At 45.3% G+C, this 22571-nt stretch overlaps 1 protein-coding gene across 4 annotated transcripts in view; it reads right to left on the bottom strand.

The window, feature by feature from the left end:
- Prickle2 (prickle planar cell polarity protein 2) overlaps nt 1–22571 on the bottom strand; it is a 327581-nt gene that overhangs the window by 32104 nt on the left and 272906 nt on the right. For all 4 annotated transcript variants that reach the window (XM_021190348.2, XM_021190347.2, XM_029534978.1 and 1 more), the window contains 4 exons: nt 19551–19688; nt 17363–17566; nt 14004–14190; nt 7968–8843 (listed from right to left, as the gene is read on the bottom strand). In XM_021190348.2, the coding sequence (XP_021046007.1) occupies nt 7968–8843; nt 14004–14190; nt 17363–17566; nt 19551–19688 (1405 nt within the window). The remainder of the gene's footprint in view (nt 1–7967; nt 8844–14003; nt 14191–17362; nt 17567–19550; nt 19689–22571) is intronic.

Raw genomic sequence — 22571 nt, forward strand, 5'->3', positions numbered from 1 at the left:
CCTTCTCCTTCCCCTTCTTCCTTCCCCTTCTTCCTTCCTCTTCTTCCCCTTCCCCTTCTTCCCCTTCCCCTCCCCTCCCTCTTTTGAGACAGGGTCTCTCTGTCTAACAGCCCTGTCTATTCTGGAACTTGCTGTGTAGACCTCACAGAGATCCACCTGCCTCTGCCTCTGCCTCTGCCTCTGCCTTCTGAGTGCCAAGTACTGTAAAGGTGTGTGCTACCACGCCTGGGATATTTATTCCTTCCTAATCTGTACTGTGACTTTGCTTTTGAATAATTACCTTGCTACCTTATAATCTGTGTGGACTTTTATTTCACTCAACAGTAAGGGCCCAAGACCTTGGAATCTTACGGTGCAGACCCTGATCACTGGTAATACAAACAAGTGTCTATCTGCCAGCACACTGACAATCCTGAAGTATTTCCCAAGTTCATCCCAGGCTGGCCCTGGGGTCAATGGATAGTGCTCAAGTGAGTTCTAGGTTTTTAAATGCACAACTCTAAACACTAGTTCCTGGGTTTGGGTCCTACCTAGACTGGATAAAAAGGAGAAAACAAACCAAGCCCCAATATTCATCTGCTTCTGCTTCCCGACTATGGATACAATATGGTCAGCTATCATGAGCCAGGCCTCAGGTATCATGAAGTCCAATTGTCACAATATCCTTGCTGTGCTGGATTATACTCTGGAACTGTGAGCCAACATAAAGCCTCCCTCCATTAAGTTGCTTTTGCCACAAGAAGACTGGAAATTAATAAAAAAGAAAGGGCCAGACATTTCCTGAGCAGGTCTGAGGTGTGGCCCCTTAAATGGTGTCAACCAGTAAAGGAGGCTTTGCTTCACTATTTAAATAAAGAAACTGAGCTAGAGAACAGACAACCCAGTTATGCCGACCAGAGGAAACGTTCCACCTCAAGTGCACTGTGGAACCGTTCTGCATTCTAAGGATTAAAAAGCATTTCAGACATTCCTGGGAGAGTAAGCTGTACCTGTGGTTGCTTCAGACTCTGAAACTGTCCTTTGCAACTTCCCCAGTTTGTCAGCAACACTGAAAAAATTACCTTCAACCCCCACCCCACCCCCACCCCGGCTATCACACTGAACAACTGAGCTGCCCCTTCTCTGTAGGGTAGGAAGATGAGCCTGTCCAAGGGTACAAATGACAATAATGTGCCGTGGATGTGACAAGAAGCCCTTCAGGCCTCTCCTTGGAGCCAGGCCAACTGCACAAGCACTCTCTTGCCGATGCGGGCACAAGTCAGCAGTTAGGAAGTTGCAAATCTCACCTGGAATCTTACTAGCTCTTCACAGGTCAATCTTCCTCTGGCTCTAGGACCCATTCCCTGCATCATTGCAAACCTCTGCCCATTTTTTTTTTTTTTTAATTCCTAGCACATTACCCTGACCTTCCTCTTATTTTGAGCTTTACCCTGGTTATATCATGGAACTGGATGGAGTCTGGGCTTCCTCCTAGACTTCCTCTGAGGTCACACTGGTTCTTCGCTAGTTACATGCTCATAAAACTGCTATGGCCATCTTGTCAAAGTGTAGATCAGATGATGTCACCTTACTCCCTTCTTGGCATGACATTTTAAGGGCTATCCATGCCCCTTGGCAGTCTATGTCCTTAAATTAGCCGCAAATGGCTCAGACCAATTCTGCTCTTGCCCTCTTTACCAGGGTTATGACTGCTCCATCCAGCCACACAGCCTTCCTTTAGTTCATACTTTCCATACATATCCTTCTACCACACGCTATCCTTCACACTGCTTACAGCCCTTCCCTTATTGTATCATTTTTTTCAGGATGTCCTCCCTGATTGCCCACCCACACAATTATTCCTCCTCTGCACACCTCCCATGTTTAACACCTGCAGCTTTATACTGCTCATTTGAATGGTTACTTTCAACTTCACTAGATTATGGATACAGGCAGAGAAAGTCCAGGCTTACTTTAGCTTAGTTTTACATCCTTAGCAATACGCACAAGCAGTTGTCCCTACCAATGCTAGCAGCCACTGATGTCCTATGGACACTTGCAGGGTGCCGGGCACTGTTCTAGATTCTTTACAGGAATTAATTCAATTCACATAGCAATTCTGACATTACAACTTAAGAGATGAGTACACTGAAGCAAGACTAGGTAAGCCAGCCTATGACTTCAGCGGACTGTTTATAGCCTGTGCTCTCATTCAGCCAGCTGTAATTCACCGAGCAGGCACTCAAGCCACATATGCTGAGTGGATGAGAGGGGTAATGAAGAAGCCATTTTTTCTTTGCCCAACTCCATGCACCTGGATGGTCCCACTAGCCTGGGCTCTTGCTCCTCTAACCACCTCCTGGAGAAAGCGGCCACTCCTTGAGGACCATTCTCAGCCACATTTTTCTTCATCAGGATCCTTCAAAAGGGACCATCTCATAGCCTATAGATGTCCAGTAGTAATGGCTTCTGACAGAGGTCTCTAGTCCCAGCTCCATCTCTGCCACACACTTGGGCCCAGTGTAGAACTTAGCTCTTGACCCCTAACTTGTAGCAATGATCTTATTCCATTATCTCATTTGTGATTCTTGCCTGGGCACCAACTCCCTGGACCATTTGTCCTGGTCTCCTGTGTCTTCCTAAGGCTGGCCAGTCTTGGCACATCATCGCTCACCCTTCTGCCTTGGCTTTATTGCATGCTTGTGCTCTTGTGCTTCATTTCTAGAGCCAGACTGACATACACAAAACAGCTTGAGGGAGCCTCGTTCCTTCAGAGAAAATCGCTGTGCAAATCCTTTGGCTGTGATCATGGCCCTTCTTGTGAGGACATGCATCAGCAGTCTGTCACGCCTGGGTTCAAGTCTTTGCCACTTTGTTAGAACTTCGACGAAAGAAAGAGAAATTTCTATTTGTCTATGCCTTGAGTGTCAGCAATTGACAACCTCTATGAACATTGGTGTTCACATCTGTGAAATGGCTGTAGAGTGACTTTTTTTCTGAGGGCTGTGAGCTTTCAGAAATATGATGCATGCTGGCTCATGATCCATGGGCTGCTTCGACGACCATTATCATTGTGACAGCTTCAGACGCTATTTGGGCAGAGCAGGGTTAAGGAGCTTCACGACTTCATGGTGGTAACTGCTTTCCTGAGTCAGTCGGTGGTAGCAGACAGCAGGGACTGTGTTTTCCATGGAGAAGGGCGTGCACACTCCCAGTTCTAAACAATCCGGGCAGTGCCAGGGCCCAGATCAGACGCTGGCAAGTGGCTGAGCTGAGCTTTTATAAAGATCTGTTCTAAAGAACAATGTTGTCCACAAAGGATCATGCTGTCTGCCAGATTAAACACTGAACTTGCTCAATAGCATGAGTTACCATCCTCAGAAGGAAAAATAAATCCATTATCCTGAACCAAGCTTCAGAGGCATAACCAAAGGGGTTAGTGAATTATACCTGTAACTCAGTCTATGACTCTAAGGCTTAAAAATACATGGATGGTTTAGATCATTGTCTCCTCAAAAGACTACTGAATGTTCTGGCAGACTTCAAATGTGTGGCTGAGGATCAGCAAAGAGAAGGCCAGCTCTCTCCATCTTTCAAAGCTAAATCTTCAGTGTGGGACTGTGTTAGGTAGGATCTTAAGCTGTGCTACAGTCTTCAGTGTGGGACTGTGTTAGGTAGGATCTTAAGCTGTGCTACAGGGAGGACCAGAAGGTGTGCATGTAAAAGAGCTACAGTTTTTCTACCTTGCTGCCATGTCTGATAGTCCCATGGAAAAATCAAGGGCACAAAACTGTGCTCTTTAATCCCTGTTTTACATGTTGCCCTCTGCTGCTTGGGGAAAGATGAGGCCACGGGGACATTTCTACAGCAAACTCACACACCGGTAGAGACCAGGAGAGGGGTACAACTATGTCATTGTACAATGTGTTTTTGAGGAAAAGGAGGAACACAAACTTTCCCAGTAACCATTACAGAGGGTCATATGTGTTTCTTGAATTTAATTGCATCTGTAATTTAATTGTCACAAAATACCACAAAGGAGGTATTAATAGTTATTAAATTCCAATTTCTAGAAAAAAAAAAAAAAGAGTCTTAGAGAGTTTAGTGACTTGTCTTAAAGCTGCAGGACTCCTCAGTAGTGAAGTGGAGTTAGGAATGGCTGCAGAATCCCAGCTGCTCAGGAGACTGAGGCAGGAAGATTATGAATCAAGTCCTGCCTCAAATAATCAGTGACAAGAAAAGTGGGCGGAGCCCAGCTCAGTGGTAGAGTACTTGCTGTGCAGGTGTGAGGCCCTGGGCTCAATCCCTAGTCACACATTTAAAAATAAGCGAAAAGATGATCTGAACTTAGAGACCAACAGAGATGTAGCTCCGTGGGGAGAGTGCATTCCCAAAAGCCTGGCTCAGTGCCCAGCACCTCAAAACTATGTGGGAGCATCCTTCTGTGATTCCAGCACCAGGAGGCAGGAGAGTCAGAAGCTGAAGGTCATTCGTAGCTATATAATGAGTTTAAGGTCAGCCTGGGATACTTGAAACCCTGTCTAAAATGAATGAATGAATAAATAAATAAATAAATATTTTAAGGAAAATAACATCAGTACCATTGATTCCCAACCTACTAATTTAAACTAGTGGTTGAAAGTCCATAAAACCAAGGCCTAAGAGCCCCCAGAGGCTGGCAGTGAGATTATCCTGCCCCCAGCCCCTCCCCTCTATCCCCTCCCCCCCCCACACACACTCCTTTCATCTAGCAGGACTGCTGTAAGCCTCATGCAGCTAATGCAGTTTAAATTAATGAAGAGGAAATGTAAATGGAAGCCCGCCACTGCTGCTGCTGCAGCATTTGTGATGGTGCATCTTGGCTGTCAACTTGGTTGAGCCTGTGAGAGATTTCTTCATCAGATTATTTGAAGTAGGAAGTCTCACTCTGAGTCCGGGTGGCCTGTCCTGGCGGAAGCTCAGATGAAAGGACATGGTGGAAGAAGGAAGCTTTGCTTCTGCCCTCCTTGCCTCACTTTCAGTTCATCTGTCCTGTCGCTGGGACATGCCTTTCCAAGTGCTACGGCAGCTTTTTTTGGGAATGAGACATAGACTGAAGGCCAGCAGCTGTCCAGGAATCCTCCAGGCCTTCAGTGCCAGGTCGGGACTGCTCAGACATCCAGCCTTATGGACTACTGGATTCTGCCTTTCCAGTGTGAGATAGTTGTGGTTGGACTACCTGAACTGCATCCTTTAAGCTACTCTAATAACTCCCTACACCCTTCCTTGTCTGTTTGTCTGTCTGTCTATCAGTTCTGTTCCTTAAGGGAACCCTGATTAATATAGCATTATCTTACTTGTAGACCAATGGCCTGTGATGTTACTAATTAATCTTAATCTAATTTGAATAGTTACACTCGACTACTCACTACCATATTAGACAGTGCTGATATCTGGACACTTTGTTCTCACCCTCCTCACACATGGCTCAGCACTTCCTTTCAGAAATCAGAGGCAGAGGGACACTGTCCACCATGATCCTCTGAGAATCACAGGAGCTAACACCCCATCACCCCTTTCTTAGGAGTGGAGACTGTGTCCTTTCTTTCTTGACCTTTCCCAGATTCCTATTTTGACCCCTGATTTCCTCATGAGGTCCCTTAAAGTGAGACAGTTTTTGTCACAACAGACAATCCCAGGACATTTGTACGAAGACAAACGGCACACATCATAACAGCAAGGAGCTAGGCAAAATCCCGGATTCCTGAGCTCCACCTCTGCCGAGCTGTGCTACAGAGGGCCCAGGAGGAGGCTGAAGAACACACATCATAATCACACATCCCCAGTCGCAGAGGTGGAAGCACATATTTGCCTATCATCCTCTCGAATAATTACAGCACACGGATGCTTCCAGGCACTCCACACTGTACTGACTGCTCATTTCTACAATGTCAGCGAAGATGCTTATTCACCAAAGTCCCTTTTTGCTTTTCTTGCTGAAACACAGGAGCGGGGATTCGGGGGGGGGGCGTGGAGAATAGCTGAGCTCTGTCTTACGGGACAAGTGGGAACACAGTAAAAGCCTTTGAGGAGAGATAAAAGGTAAAACTTGTATAGACAGTCCATCACTCAGGCTTCGGCTTGTCTAGGAGGGAGTTTAAATGGATCCTGCATCTTTAAAAATCTGTTTTTTAGCTGCTATGAAGGATCTCATCAAGTGGGGGGCTCATATGGTGGCAGCAGCAACTGGATTAAGAAAAAGTGTGGCTCTGAAGTCAAGGGCACCTCCTTGTCCCATCTCTAAAACACTTGGGTCAACAGCCAGTCTTGGATGGGAGGGGTCATGCAGGCCCTACTCCTCCCTGCTCAGTCATTGGCTATTGATGGAGATAGACAGATGGAGAATCACCTCTAGATATGTCTCCTGTTATCTAGATGTGTAGCTAGTAGACCTGCCAGGCTCCACTGGATAATTCCATTCTCATGGTCACTCAGACAATCCTGGTTAACATTCAGTGGGTCCCAAAATAAAACAAAAAGATGCAAACATGGAAAAGGGACCTATAGGGAGGAGGGAAATTGGCAGGAGTGGGAGGGAGATGAGAAATTGGGGCATGAGAATCAACAGAATACACTATACACATGTATGAAATTGTCAAAGGGCAAATTTAATTAATTTTTAAAAGCTGGGTAATTCTCAAGCCCTCAGGTTCTGATTTTCCAACTCATAAATAAGAAAAATAATGTTTCCCTTGTAGTGTTGTGACAATGAAATTAATAGCTAATATTTGTGTTGTGCTCAGAACAATGGCTGTGGTATGGTTGGCATGTGGTATGGTTGGCATGTGGTAAGAACTGTGTGTGTTAGTTAAAATATTCATGTTTATGATTAGCTGTGGCAGAGCCCATCAGATGGCACTGACTGAGTTTACCGCCTGTATCCACAGTCCAAGTATGACTAACCCATGGCCTACAAGGCTTCATGAACCTCAGCATAGCTATGAATGTGGCTTTATGCATTGGTAGATGCCATTATGTTGCAAGGTCAAAACGCTGTAGATCCCCCACACATCTTTGAGTGTAGGACTGGCTGTGAAGGTACACCCATGACTCTGGTTCTTCGCTAGTAGAGGGGCAGGCATTCAGCACATCCTACAGCATTCTCATGGAGCTGCAGACTAACTTGTGCCTCTGCTGCGCTTGACTGGAACACTCCAGACAAGTGACTCACCAGGTGAGTCTCAAACAGCACTCTGGCTAGTTTATACATCCTGATGAATAAGACAAGCACACAGAACAGGCACTTGGATAGCGAAACCATGGTCATCTCATGCAACTGTCTTAGCTCTACAGCCACCTGGAAAACTGTTGGAGACAGTATCCTGAGATGGTCTACCTCCCTCCTGTCCATTTTAATCAGCCTGCTTCCTCATCTGTTTATATATGTCTTACATATTTATTCGTGTATCTTTGAGATACTGGAGTTCAGAAAACTCTTGGAAACTGGGGTCCTCAAGCAACACTAGGCAGGGGTACTTACATTCCCAGTTGTGTAGCGAATACCACCACAACCTTTCCCATGAATGCTGCTGGCTGGCATGACTCCTTACCCATGGCTACACCATCCATATATATATATATATCCTCTACCCCCATATACAGATATTACTTCTCTTTAGTAGTCCAAAGGCAATGAGGGTGGGCATAGTAGCATGACACACAGTCTGAATGTCACCAGAAGAAACTGACTTGCCACATGATCTCCAGTGTTCCATGAGGTAGACCAAAGCCAGACCCCAGAGAAGATACCATTCCTCACTTGGCTCCTCCCCCACTACTGGTAGTATCTGCCCACCCTTAAGCCTCGCCATATATCACAGGCATCCAGACTTTGAACTCAGGATTTCTCTATATCCCAGCAAAGACAGAAGCTATCTGACACTTCCTCAGCAGCCAGCTGGAGGAGGCCATTGTGTAGAAAAATACTGATGAACTCAAGCCCAACCTACCTGTTGCATTTGACAGGGCCAGCGATTCCATAGAGCCACGAGGAGTCTGTTCTGTGGGCGTCATGTCCTCTGTGTACTTCAGGGAACTGAGTGGACGGCGGGGCCGGCACTGCTGAGTAGATATGCCACCTTCTTCCTCCTCCTCTTCCTCCTCATACTTGGGAACTGGGATGCTGCCTCGGGTTTCACTAAAGCTTTGGCTGGACATATCGCTGTAGCTCTCCTGGGACATCAGCCTCCCCGGGTAATAGTCCTCACGGCATTCCTGGATAAAGCTGCCTCCATGCCCCTTCAGGGCCATTGATGAGCTTCTCTTGGGGTTGCTGAAGTGCTTGGCCCACATGTCAGGCTGGGCTCCTGCTCCCTGCCCTCCTGGGCTATAGGACGTTCTGATGTTGCACTGGCTGAGAAGCTGCAAAGGACTCTGGGATTGGTTCTGCTCCATCTTGTTCCCATAATGGAAGGGTTCCTCCCTGCTCCTCCAAATGGGGTCCCGGTTGAGGCTGGGCGTCTGGCTGGACAGACTGAGGAGATCCATCTGTACTGACAGGGGGTCCACATCAGCTGAGAGCCGGTTAGAACTCACCTGCAGCTGGCTGTGCTGGTTCAGCATGGCTTCTTCTGTCTTGGCCTTGTTCTTGCCGATTTTGGCACTGCGGCGAGACTCCTTGGCTCTGGCATTCTGGAAGGCGGAGTCAGATGAATCAGAGCCATTGGGGTCCTCCCCAGCACTACAGGCCCTCGAGCAGAATATCTGGCCTTGCTTTGGGAGGAATGGTCGTCCCAGAAGAGACTTCTTACAATGAGCACAGCAGAAACAGGTCTCTGTAGCATGCCAGTGTTGGCCATCGTAGGTCATTTGACCTTGGTCAATTCCTGGGAAGCAAAAACAGAAAGGAGGCTGAGGAGCTGGCTGAGCACCACAATACCACATGAAGCATCACACCACAAAAGACACTAGGCCAGTCGCTCCTCCATCAGGCCCAGTATAATCAGTGTCCACACCCTGTTACAACATAGTCTACTAGTCAGCAGGCTTCCTAACTTCCCTTGCTAGCAGCATGGAGAATCTAGATCAGAAGAGCTTAGCCCTGACTTTTGCCAGAGATATATTTTCCCCAAATAGCAACAGAAGTTGAACATCCCTAATCGAAAAATCCAAACTCAAAATGCTTCAAAAGCCAAAACTTTGGTGTCAACAAGACGCTGCAAGCAGAAAATTCTGTATAATAAAACTGCTTCGTACGTAAAAAGTATTTAAGATGGCAATAAAAATATCTTGAGATTATATGCATAAGCTCTATAGGAAATATAAATGAGTTTCATGTTTAGACTCAGATCCTATCCCTCACGTGCCTCATTATAGAATGCATGGTTCTAAAAGCAGAACTAATTCTGCTTCCAATCACTTTAGCTAAGGGATAGCCCACTTATGAGGATACTAAGCTGATGAAACTTTTGATTGTATGAGGTGAGTTCCTACCATTATTTCTGTTTTCCAGATGAGGAAATGGAGACATGGAAGGTTAATGATGTGCCTAAGGTAATCTAATCAGGCATCAGACCAGATCTGTCCGCAGAACTCTTCTCTGAATAGCTATAACAGTCTTGTCTTCTTTACTCTACTTGGTAGCTGATGAGCTGTCTGAAGAGCCTTCTTGGCCATAGCTGATGGCAGCCTTGGCTGCTTCTCCACTTTTTCTTATAGTATTTCCTTACATTATGCCATCATATGCACATACAGGCTTACTACTTATCTCTTTCACAGAAAGTGGTGTTCTATGGAGACAGGGTCAGAAGTTTCCATGGTATCTCCAGGACCTGTGTAATAGGGGTTTTTCTTACTAACAGTAGGTAGATAGATGAACTGTATTACCACTCACTCTCAAACAAAGGGCAGTTACTGAAGCAGGCTGTCGGATGCTGTAGTGGCAGTATCTGTTTCTCCCTCAAACTCTATGCTCAGTTCCTAACACCTACCATGCTTGTAAGAAGTAGGATCATTGGAGAGCTACTTAGATCATGAAGGTTCTGCCCATATGAGTGAATTAATATTCTTATGAAAGAGACCCAAGGGAGTTTGTTCATCCTCTCTGCCATTTGAGGACACAGCAAGAGGTCAGCTCTGAGCCTGAAAGTGGATCTTCTCAGATACCAAATATGCCAGGTCCTTTATGGTGGCCTTCACATCCTCTAGAAATGTAAGAAATACTTCTACTGTTTAGAAACTGCCCAGTCTGTGTTCCTCAATAGACAAGATAAGTGGAAAGGAAAAGTAGTGGGCTTCAACTCTCAGTGGGGAAAATCCTGCTGGTTCTCAGTAAGGAAAGACCATGGGTGTATTTGTAAAAGGTGATGCCATCCCATTGGTGAACACTCTTCACTTACTGTCATCAGGAAAGGAGGAGACACAGTTCCTCAAGTGCAGGATTCTGCTGCACAGAATCCCCATGGTCCTATATGCTAGGAACCTCCCACATTTCTTTTTTCTGCTCTTGTTTCTCACTATTTCCTCTGCCCTTTTTTGATGGAAAGAGAGTCCTGTCCCAGGGGATGCCATCCCTATGCCAACCCTTAGCTTGGGGCATTGAAACCACCTTTGGAACAAAACCTTGGCTAGTAGTCAACGTATCTCCTAGTCCTGGGGTCTGATGTAGGAATGGCTCATGATCAGGGCAATGAGAGAGTCACCGAGAGCTTCTGAGAGTGATATAATAGGCTATAAGCAGGCAATCCCTGCTCCAGGGACAGCCTATTAGACTAAAGACCCATGGGATATCATGGACAGGAACAGATCTCATAAGAATGTCAATGCATGATGATAAAGGCCTCTTCAGGAAGACAGTACAAAAAGGAACATTCGCTTCTAGTGGCCAGAATTCCACAGCCTGGATTTCCAAGGTGTGACTTCCAGATACCTGTCTAGCGAGGGATAAGCAAGAACTGATGGAGAAAGAATTTCTGGAAGCAAAGTGCTGTTAGAAACAGCTTATCCCTAGCTGGCTCTGGCTTTGCCTCTGCCCAGGTACAGGCAGGAAAGAGGCAAAGCCTTCTTTTACTAGATGTTCTCCAAAGTGGGGAAGGAGGCGTCTCTTCCCTTAGGCACCAATCTCTAGGACAGCAAGAGGGAGACTTTGTGAGGACAAGAGCTGTTTCAGGGCAATCCCAATTGAGAGGGCCTCTGTGAGACTCCACTCTACCCTCATGACCATCGGCATTCTCAGGTATATTGAGGAAGGAAAGCTGGGGTGTGGCTGGAAATAGAAATCTCTAGGCTGGAGCTTCAGCTAATGCTTTTGCCTAGGCCTTTGGGAGAAGCGGTGGGCTGTACAGGGATGCAGAAATATGTACATAGAGTGGGGCTAATCCAGCTCCACCACTTGTGGGGGTGGGCTGGGCTGTAAAACTGCCAAAGCCCATATGTTGGGGTTGAGTCTTAGTCCTGTGCTTTCTGTTGGTGTGGTGCCAGGCAAGTGGCTTCACTTCTAGGCCTTGCTTTCCTCAGGGGAGGCACAGGGATGAACCTATGTTGCTGTGAGTGACTATGTAGAGGGCTTAGTCCCAAGCTATTGAAACTGTCTTTCCTTCAGTTTGATTAGGTCTAAAAGCCTAGTTCCCTTTTTGCAGGAGGCCACTGTCTAGATGCTGTCCAAAAGTAACCCCTGAGACTGCACAGCCTTCTCTTTCCTTCTCTGCCGTTTTTCTTCGGTGTCAAGAGTCCTGAGAGCTCATTTTGGTATCTTCAGCTGCCGGGGATTGTTGACTACAGGCAGTTACTTAGTGTGGTATCCCCACAGCTGTATCCTTGCCCCCTTTCCACCAGAGAACTTGGAAGGGTAGGTCCTTTGCCCTGTCCACCACTATGCTGCAAGGGAATGTGCTCAGAGAGGTATCAGAGGAAGGCCAGACTTTCTGGGATAGGGCCTCACAGGACAGCATGGGGAGAGGTGGGAGTGAGGGGGAGGCAAATTACAAATCGGCCCAGCAGGCAGCTGAACATTGCTTCTGATAAACATCATCAATGTGAGATGGCGCTCTGAACTATTCCTGAACTCCAAACATCTGGAAAAGGGCTCCGTGTTCAACATCTAAGCATGCCTTCTTAAAAAAAAAAAAAAAAAAATCTCTCCTCTAAGCCCTTTAAGCACTTCTCTAAAGGAGCATGCATCTGCAGCCACCACAGCCTCATCTGTTTATAAGATTGTTTACTCTGCTACGCACAAGCAAGAGTCCTGTCGCCTTGGTAACGGCTGCCTGATGTAGGATCTGCTCTGAGCAGCTGCATAAATATGGAATATTTGTACAGTATGGTCAGAAGTGTGACATCGAAGACTGGGGTATACATGATACACACAACAGGATCTTGCTGCCCTAGAGAAATTACGTATTGCAGAAAAGTAGCCTTTAAAAACTCAGGGACAGCAACTTAACTATAGCAGCAGACGAACTGCAGGCAGGGAAATGTGGATGGATGCCTTTTATGGATTCAGGAGGAAAGGGGGGGGGGAGATGCCAATAAAAGCTGTGGACAGCTGAACGAAGACAGAAGACAGAGAGAGGGGCCATTTGAGGTACACATGAGCTAGCTGTAAACGAATTTTTCTCTTTTAAACTTCTGGGAGAAAACTGCAAGTAGCCATTTGTGGCAAGGTGCATGACCTCTATAGAAGGGAAAGGATGCAGAAAAACTACCGAGAAGGTGGTGTTGATGCTGTGAGTCAAGCAGTACTGTGGTAAGTCCTGACTAGCAGACTTAAACCTATGCATTAACAACCTGGGACCAATACATGGCACTGCTGTTCCTGCTATGGTCCCACCCACTTCCCTGCCGTACATGGTCAGTCACAATTCCTAATTCAAAGCACCAAACAACATCAGTATGTCTGACTGTGACAATCCTGTAAGTGGAAAGGTTTCCGAGTACCTTGTCAAGGGGCCGTATAGTGAGATGAAGGGAACATGGGGGAAAGGGTCTTGCCATCACTTAAGTCCAGAAGGCAATGTTAAGATTATCATTTCTGACGAATCCCAGGGAGAAGGCCGTTTCTTTTGGATCCTTACAAAAGGTAATTGGAAGGGAAATGGAGTCATACATGGAAGGTGTCTCCACATCTCCTCACTGAAGGTATGACATTGGCAGCTTCTAAATAGGCTTCTTGGAGTTTTATGACCAGAGAAAGATCACACTATGAGCACAGACATTTGTCCACAGACACCATTTCTTAAACAGTATTGCATTCCCAAGATGCCAGAATAGGCAAGGCAAAAGCCTGTCTGACGAACAGGCTGAAGGGCTGAACAAATTGGGATGATTCTCCTCGCCTCCAGTCTGTCACAAACTGGGAGCACACAGCTCGTGGACTGTTTGTCTCTTCTCTGCCTTTGGCTTAGCTCACTGTTGTTTAGTTTCTAGAAGGCACACTTTCTGGAAAGCCAGTGACCGCCCTTCTTTACCAAAGGACCCTGTACCCCATTCTTCCCTCTGCCCATTCCCGGACTTGTCCAAAAGGTCATTGAGGGATGTGTTTTCTCCCCTCGTTTCCTTTCGGGGCTTCACAGTTTTCCCAGAGCATGGAAGAGTATGCCACATAGTCCCACTTGAAAGTAGACCTATGGCCAAGCCAGGACTGATAAGATTCCACCCAGAGGAGCTGACTTGGAGATTGGTATAGCCAATTCCTTCCTTCTTCTGTGAATACAAGTATTAAGGTATGTAAAATGTAAGCTATAGTGCACAATGAGAGAAGCATCCCAATCACCATGTGATCGCTTGCTCCCAAAGGATGCCAAGAGAAGGCAAACTGAGCTGACTCAGGAGAAAAACGAAACGGCAGGCTTTGTTTAAATTAACCCTTCATCCACCTCTACCTGAAGTAAACACTCAGACTTTTCTAGTAAAATGAGTGAAGAAATTCCTTTAAATTCACTTAAGCTAGTAAGAGTTGGCTTTTTATTAATTGTAACCAAAGAGATTCGAACTGTGGCATGTTGAGGCCACCTGGGAAGGATCAAGCTGAGCGCCAAGCACAGCCTTACCTATATGCTGGGCGCAGGTATCACAGTATTCTGCGTACAGGGACTCAAAGCAGTGGCAGCAGTAGGGTCTTCCCTCCTTCATGATGTAGCGCTGGCCCCCCAGCACCGTCTCACACTCAAAGCAGCAGAAGTGTCTCATGTGCCAGTGTCGTCCCTCGGCCTCTGTGCACTCGTCTGCAAAGATGATCTGGAGACAGGAAGCCACCAGGTCAGTGTGTAAGACACCATGAGCCCACCTTGGAGGAGGTTACAAAGCCCCAAACTAAAGAGGCAGAAAGCAGGGTGACCCACAGACTGTCAAACAACATCGAATCTATGTAAGCTTATTCCTCATATGTACAAGCTCCACAACTTCATCTTCCTGAAGCACAATTAATTTGGTTCCACATTTTAGTGGAGAGCTAATGGCCTATCATAGGGCAAAATGAAAAATAGCTCATATATTTGGCTGACGCATAGTGTTCTCTAAAGTGGGAAATGTCATATGAATCCTTGGAACTCTCTTCTTTTTCTTCTTGACAACATAAAATTGGGCAATGCTTGGAATGCATTTATTCATGACAGTAATCTTTAGCTAAGGAAAGTGACTGTTTCCTCCAGTGGCCAGTTTGCCAGCTGGTCACGGTCTTCACCATGCCCTAGTGCTTTGGAATCGGTCACCTTCATGTCTAACACTCTCCCTGCCCTGAGACATGCTTTAGGTTTTGACAGATCAGAGTTGTTTTCAACTTCAAAGCATGTATGTCAAAATTTATGATGTGTGTGGTACTGCCCTAAAAACTAACAAACAGATAAACTCTCTGAATTGAGAGATCAAGAATTGTGGGTGTGCGTGTGTGTGTGTGTGTGTGTGTGTGTGTGTGTGTACATGTGTGCACATGAGTGCATATGCATGTGTATATGCGTGTGTATGCATGGCACTTGTCAAAAGTTATATTCAGACTACACTATGGTAGAAGAATAATCTTCAGCAAATATGGCTGGGATGATTGGAAGTCTTATGTAAAAGTATCAGTTGAAACCCTACCTCTCAACATTAACAAAAATGAACTGAAAGGGGATCAATGACCTAACAGAAAAAAAAAAAATACAGTTCTTTTAAAAAGCTATAGTTATAAATCTTCTTGATCTTGGACAAGGCACTTGTTTCATAGATATGGAAAGACAACTGCACATAACATATGTAAATAATAGGTCAGGTGGACTTCATCAAAATTAAAATTTTCTATACTTCAAAAGATATTAATAAGAAAGTAAAAAATGCAGAGAACAAGGAGACCAGATTTGTGAGCCAGGTACCTGATAATAGACTTGTATCTAGATCCTATAAACACCCTCACAAGTAGTAAAAAAAAATAATAATAATTTAACTGCAAAAAATGAGTAAAGGCTTTCAGATTCATAGTTTCCCCTCCCAAAATGAATAAATGCATAGACAAAAATATTTAAAAGGTACTAACATTATTAGTTATTAGAAAATTATAAATTCAGATAGTGTGGTATCATTTTATACCTAGTAGGATGGCTATAATAAAAAAGAATACAATTACAGGAACTAAAGAGAACATGTAGGAACTGGAATTGTCTTCTCCTGATAGTGAGAGAGAAAGCAGGCAGCTGTTTTAGAAGATAATTTGACCTTCTCTCAAAAGCGAGGCTTAGAGTTGTCATGAAAAGCATTCAAAATGTAAAATTCATGTGTACCTTGAAACTTAGACACGAATGTTCCTAAGCAGCGTGCTTCATCACAGTTAAAAGCAAAACCAAATAAAAACCAAACCTCAGTTACTAAATGGCTAAGCCAAATGCTACATATTCATAAAACTGTTCATGTAGATTCATTTAATTACGCAGCCACAGGAAGGAATGAAGAGCTAATATTTGCTATAACATAAATTAACTATCAAAACACTGTGCTAGGTGGAAGCAGCTGGATACGGAAAGGAAACGTTACATAATACTATTCATTTCAGATGTCTAGCATTCTTGAATCCAGAGACAGGGACAAAGCTGGGAGAAAGGGCTAAGAGGAAGAGAATGGGGTCTAGTGGATCTAGGTTACGGACTTTTGGGTGCTGAACACGATTCAGGATCAGGCAGTAGAGATACTAGTTCAGCTTCATGAATGTGCACTTGTGTGTCTGAGCCAGAAGGCAGAAAGACTGCCTCAGGTCCCCAGAGTTTGGCTCATATCCAGTTTTCCAGCAAGGGCTGGAGAGTTGAGCACTTCAACCTTACCATCAGAATCTACATAAGAGTAAAGGCTCGCCAAATCTCTAGAAAAGTGGACCCCCTCAGGCAGTTTATGAGACAACTATCCTTGTCCTGGTGGATCTGACAGACACAGAGAGTGCTGCTTCCAGATCTGTTTATAAGCTCAGACAGAAGCACAGAGCTACTCTGTGAACTGCGGTCCCCTGTCTCGGACTTTCCTCTGAATGGTTCCTATAGGGTCAGGTTTAGTACACTTTTCTTCCTATTCCCAGCTTCTACAGTGAAGGCAAACTTTCTCCTCTGTGGTGCAATGGTTACTTGCTACTTGGATATGCTTCTAGTGGGGAGAAATTGCCAAGCAGGAGCCTTGCATGCCATTCTGATTTCTTAGGACAAGGCTTTCAAACACCTGTAGCAGCAGGGGTGGAAGGATCCAGATAGATGTCCATCGACCTCTAAAGCTTTTGTGGGAGAAAACCCAACTACTACCACCCACTTTATTCCCCTCTCTAGACATTTTTTTTTTCTAGAAAATCTTCTAGAAGTGGAGCTCTATTTCTAATGTGGACTTTCCAGATTTTTAGCTGAAATTTAAAGTTGCTCAAAGGCTTCTGTATGTATGTATGTATTGTGTATATGAATGTGTGTATATGTCTATATGCTTAATTATAAGAGGTCTTGTGCCAGTTACATGCCATTTGAAAATTTCGGTGGCTGTACCATGTGTTCCTCCCTGCCCCTTACCCTATTCCTACACAAGAGACTCTGAATCCATCATGATGAATATGGTCGGCCAGATCCACTGTGACTGTGGCATGGGTGATGTTTCTTTCTGAAAAGGGTTATGTGAGTGAATAGAGTCACCTATGACTGCCTCCCTGTGTGGTGCAACATAGGGATGGTGGGGAGAGGTGAGGACACTGGGAATAGTCTATGGGAGATGTAAATGTATGTGTGTGTGTGTGTGTGTGTGTGTATGTGTGTGTGTGTATGTATGTATGTAAGAGACAGAGAGAAAGAGACAGAGAGACAGAGAGATAGAGACAGGCAAAGACAGAGACGGAGATGACACTGAAGGTGTCACCCCTATCTTCCAGGAATATACCAGAACAAATAAAATATTCACACATGGGCAGGGCTCTAACCTCATCACAGGCAGCACAGCGTGGCTTCAGGCACTCAGCGTGGTGCCTGCCACAGTAGATCTTCCCATCTTGGTAAAAGTAGATGAGGTCAACCAGAAGCTCATTGCAGACGGTGCATACGAAGCAGGGTGGATGCCAGCAGATGCCATGGCCAGCACGTGACGCAAACACAGCGATGTCGCCGCCCTTAATCTGTCCTCCACACTGTGAGGGAAACAAACCGCAGCAGCATCAGCGGGAGCTCTCACAGTAGTGAAAGAATGATCGGACTATTACCAACAGCTAGCTACTAGGGAGTTGTATGGATACTAGTTAGTCCCTTGCTTTACATACCTGGTAGGGCAGATTCCTCTTGTTCTTTCCAGGAGCCCCTACCCCAGGGCCTAAGTAAGACAACTTGAGTAACAGAGAGTGAGAAACACAAGGTGTGAGAGATGGATTCTCAGTATGGTAGTGTACAAGGGGATCAGCAGACATCAAGCCAACTTACAGAGCGTGGGAAGAAAAGCCTAAGCATCTCCTGCATATCCAAAGCACGTGCTGAGACACGGTCAAGTGATCATCATTAGGAGAGGCTACAGAGAAGGGGCTTGGCTGGGGTGAGGGCCTGCATTGCTGAATGGGAGGGGACTGGGCACATAAAATTCATTTACTCTTAAATAGTTTCTTCCTTTTTCCTAGGCCTTTCAGGCATGCTTTTTAGCTCTACTAGCATCTCTTCATATAATCTTGATTGAATGACACTACTCTTCAAGACCAGAGTATACAAAGCAGAAATGGCAGATGGCTCATACTTATAGCTGGGGTTAGAATACAGTTAAGGTCTGAGGGTCTTGGAGGAGTAATTCTAGTAAATTGTGTATGTGATACTATAACACAGAAGCCAACAATCCCTCTCTTCCGTGATTATGAAAGAACAGCTAAAGTATCCACACATAATCATATATAATCCCCTCCTCAAATTGCTTCAAAGGCTTTGTACGGAAGGCCTTTCTGCTTCAACAATCCTGACATTATTCTGCACAGATGTGGGCCTGATTTTACTTCCCCTTTAAGTAAGCCCCAGTCATGAGGAGCCTGATCTGAGTGTGGGTGAGGTACTGAATTGAGCACAGTAAATCTGATATCATGAGCTCCACCCATTTACATCTCGGGAATTAGTCTCAAGGACTCATTTCAAGGATGATGATGACCCATTGCCCCCTCCCTGGTCAAGCAGTTTCGCGATCCATGACCAGATTCTTTCAGTTGTTCCTGTGAAATCTCAAAATGGGGTTCTAAAGACTACCCTACTTCTCTCAGATCGACTCCAGCTTCCTCTCAACAAGGCAGCTGGCCTCTCTCCCAGAGCTTGAGTTAGAAGGAGTTGCACAGAAACTGGGAAGATTGAGAGAAAGGTAGGCAATGGTGGGCTTCCCTGGAAAGCAGGAACGGGGGGGGGGAGGAGGGGGGAGGTTAGCCCAGGCAGGTGATGTGCCTTTCCTCTACTACACCCTAAGTTTGCTACAGCAGAGTAGGCAAAAGGTACATCTAGATCCTTCAACTCAGTGACATCCTAAGGAGATGGCATGGGGTTTCTTAGATCCTCAAACTCAGACTAAGGTTAGGTGCCATCCTTCATATGGTCCCTTTAAAGGTCATCCATGCTGGGATGATTCTGGATGAAGAACTGACTCATGGTCCAGATAACTCTATTTTCAAAGGATGAAGCCATCACTCTGTGTGGTCCTTCCAATTGTTTATATGGCTCTCCATGAACTCCGCCTCAATCTGCCATGCCTGCCCTTTATGCCTCTGGATCCAGCCACAGGCCAGCTCACTGTTTCTTGTGCACAGGAGCTATCCTGCCTTAAGGCGAGGTCTGCACGCTTCTTCCTCTGTACATCTCTGCATGCCTTTGCTCAAGATACCACCTCCTCAGTGTGGTCTTCTCTGACCATCTTGCTCAAGGCTGCAGCTACCCTGCCTTCCTAGCCCTTCCTGCCTGCTTCCCTGCTGCAGTTTTACTGGTTTGGTTTTTGTCTGATATCTTCCCCTGGTGCATACCTCTTTACATGAAGAAAACCAAGCTTCCGCGTCTTATGCTCACTGCTGTATCTTTAAGGCCTAAAAGAGGGCTGAGTGGATAACAGGCACTTGATGCAGTAACTGTAGAATGAACCTCTTCCCTGTCCCAGTCCATCCTCACCTGTTCACAAATAGCTCCTGTCATGGTGACGGGGAAAGGCCTGACATTTCCTCGGCCCAGGTTCTCACGTTTCCTCTGGTTGCTGAATAGCTTCAGTTCCCTCTTCTCTTCCTCGTCCAGGGAGTTGCAATACCGAACCTGAACACACAGAGGAGGCTTCATTGCTCCAGGGAAGTACTGACATTCCCACCCAGGGCTCACAGAACCTCTGCTACTTGGTTTGACACTTGCTGAACATTACCAAGTCCGGGCTTGGAGCTAACCAAGGTGAGCCAGCACCAAGAAGGGTGATAAGCAAATGGGTTTTCTAAAGGCTGTGAACTCTGGACTTCATGCCTCAGGCAGGGTAGGTGTTCGAGAACTGCTCCTCACCCTTCACACTCTTCCCACATGCAGATCTAAGTCACCTAAGAGCTAAGGCTCAGAGATGACAACTTCTGGGAACATCCTCCTTTCCAAACTGTAAGGAGCAGAAGGTTTTGTGTGTCTGTGTCTATGGGAATGACCCCTGCAAAGAGGAATGGCTGCAACCTGGCTGTAGGTATGCATGCATATATCATTGACCTCCATCTCCCTTCGGGAAGCAAGAATAGGTGGACTTTCACCTGGATTTCTACTAGTGTGACAATATGAGAAAGATTTCTTTCTTCTTTTTAAACCACAGAGTGCCAAAGAATTAAGGGAGGCACAGCGAGGGTATACGCATCCAGAATCTGTCATTCTGTGCCACTGTTTATGCCCTTTAGTGATTGTGTCATAATCCTGAGCTATTGTTTATTGAAGCTACTTTTAACTATGACTCACTTTAAGAAACTTGGATGCATTCGTTTAAAAGGAAAGCAGATTGTGGCTACATACAGGAAACATCAGTCACCTGCGAAGATGGGAAGGTAACTCTAAAAGCATAGAACGAAACCAGCAGTTTCCCCCCAGGTGACCACTGCATCTTCAGCAGATGTTAAAACTGATGTGCTTCCTTAAAATGGGAGAACAGAACGGGCTGCAGCAGCATTAGGACGCCTGCTAGGACCAGGCTGAGCGCTCCTCCTTATCCAATTATGGCATCACAAAGAGGAAATGTGATTTAAAAGGAAATAAAACTCTCATTACAGATTCAATGTCATATACTGCCATGCTCAAATCCTACCCCAAATCATGCTTATACCTTCCTTTGGGATATGTGGTCCTAAAGCACTTCATGATTTCTTCTGGAGTAATCTACATATTAGAAATGTTGGCTGAATTGTGCAGATAGTCTTTCAGAAAGAAAACGACAGGAAGAGCTTTCTATGAGAGGACTGTTGTGTGCTAATCTGAAAGTCAGGACAACTGTGTCTGTTCAAACCGGGTTGTCTACATAAAATGAGAACCATTAAGTCTTTGCTTTAGAGTCAATCTCTTTCTTCAGAAGCGGCCATGCCATCATGCCAATCCTGTCCATGGCTTTCATCGATCGTATTCTACCAACATGGAGTCGTGATCCAAGTGATGTCTATTTAATGAATGTACTGTTAAGTATAAACAGAATGAACCACTAAAAGCATGGGACAGATCATTGTCTTCTCTCAAGTGATAGTTTAAAAAAAAAAAATCTTCAGAGGAATGTTCCAGAAACCTAACAGTCCAGAAAACATGGTTTCACCAATGACATTTTATGGGCTTGCTTTTAAAAACAGGCACACCCCTCCTACTTGTAAAAACTTGCATTTTCACCTCCAGATTAGTTAACTGGGCATCCGGTTACAATGTTTGCTTTCATCTTTAAAGGAGCTAACTTTTGTGTATGTTTTATGAACTATGAAATAAGCAGCAGGAGGAGAGAGAGAGAGAGAGAGAGAGAGAGAGAGAGAGAGAGAGAGAGAGAGAGAGAGAGAGAGAGAGAGATAGATATGCAGCTTTCTAGGGAGTTGCCTGAGTTTTTGAGACATTGTCTCACTTATTCAGACTCATATATTTATTTTTGCAGTGCGGAGGATTAAGCCCAGGGATTTGCACATGTTAGGCAAGCGCTGTGCTATGATCTACATTCTCAGTTCTTTAGCAGTATCGGCTCGGACTGTCTCCTTTGGGGCCAGCAAGATGGCTCAGTGGTGGAGGTGATTGCTGCAAAACATGATGTTCTTAACCTGAGTTTGATCCTTCCACATGGTGGACGGAGAGAGCCAATTCCCACAGATTGTTCTCTGACCTTCACACACATGCTGTATTATGTGTGTTTTACACACACACACACCATAAAAATACAAAAACAAATTACTCCCTTTTATGTAAAAATGTCACCTGGGACTCAGGCCACGTATGTGATAAGTTGGTAGAAACTGGTGTCTAGATCTCCACGGGGGTAATTTTTTTCTTTCAGTTTAAAATTAATTATACTTTTGTTTTAAATATAGAGCTAACTAGTGCAAATCTGTAAGATTCTTGATTCTTGAAACCAGATACCTACAAATTAATTTCTAGCTTAGAAGCCTAACTTCCTCCCACACAATCTTTTAAAAGCTTGCTTACAGACTTCCTCCTGAGGATCAATGTCATTTCAATAAGTGACATTGGCCAGGCATGGTAGGTCATCTGTAGCCAGCTCTCAGAGATATGAGAGGTCACTGAGCTGCTGACAGCATTCTGAGTTATCCTGAGAAAAGTGAAAGCCAGCCTCAAAAAAATCAAAATAATCAAAATCAAATAAATACATGCCTGCTTACAAAACTGTGTTTCTGGGACTAGAAAAAGGGAATGCCCACAATACTTCCAAGACAAAGATGGGCAACTCTAACAAGGTCAACTTTGGCTTGATAAAACTCCTAGTGGGAGCTGCCATTCTAGACCTGTAACTTCCGTTGCCCTTGACATGGAGAGCCTGCACATTCACCTCTTAGGAAACAATTCTGAGAACCTGAGAGACTCACAGTGTTTCTTCTGGGCATGAAGTGGCCCTTAGTCATCTTCCCAACTCCCACAAGCGGCTGGCAGGACACAGTCGAGTCAGAGAGCACTAGCCTGGGCTCTCAAACGTTAGTGCTT

This window comes from Mus pahari, chromosome 2 (assembly GCF_900095145.1).
Source record: "Mus pahari chromosome 2, PAHARI_EIJ_v1.1, whole genome shotgun sequence".
Classification (NCBI taxonomy): Eukaryota; Metazoa; Chordata; class Mammalia; order Rodentia; family Muridae; genus Mus; species Mus pahari.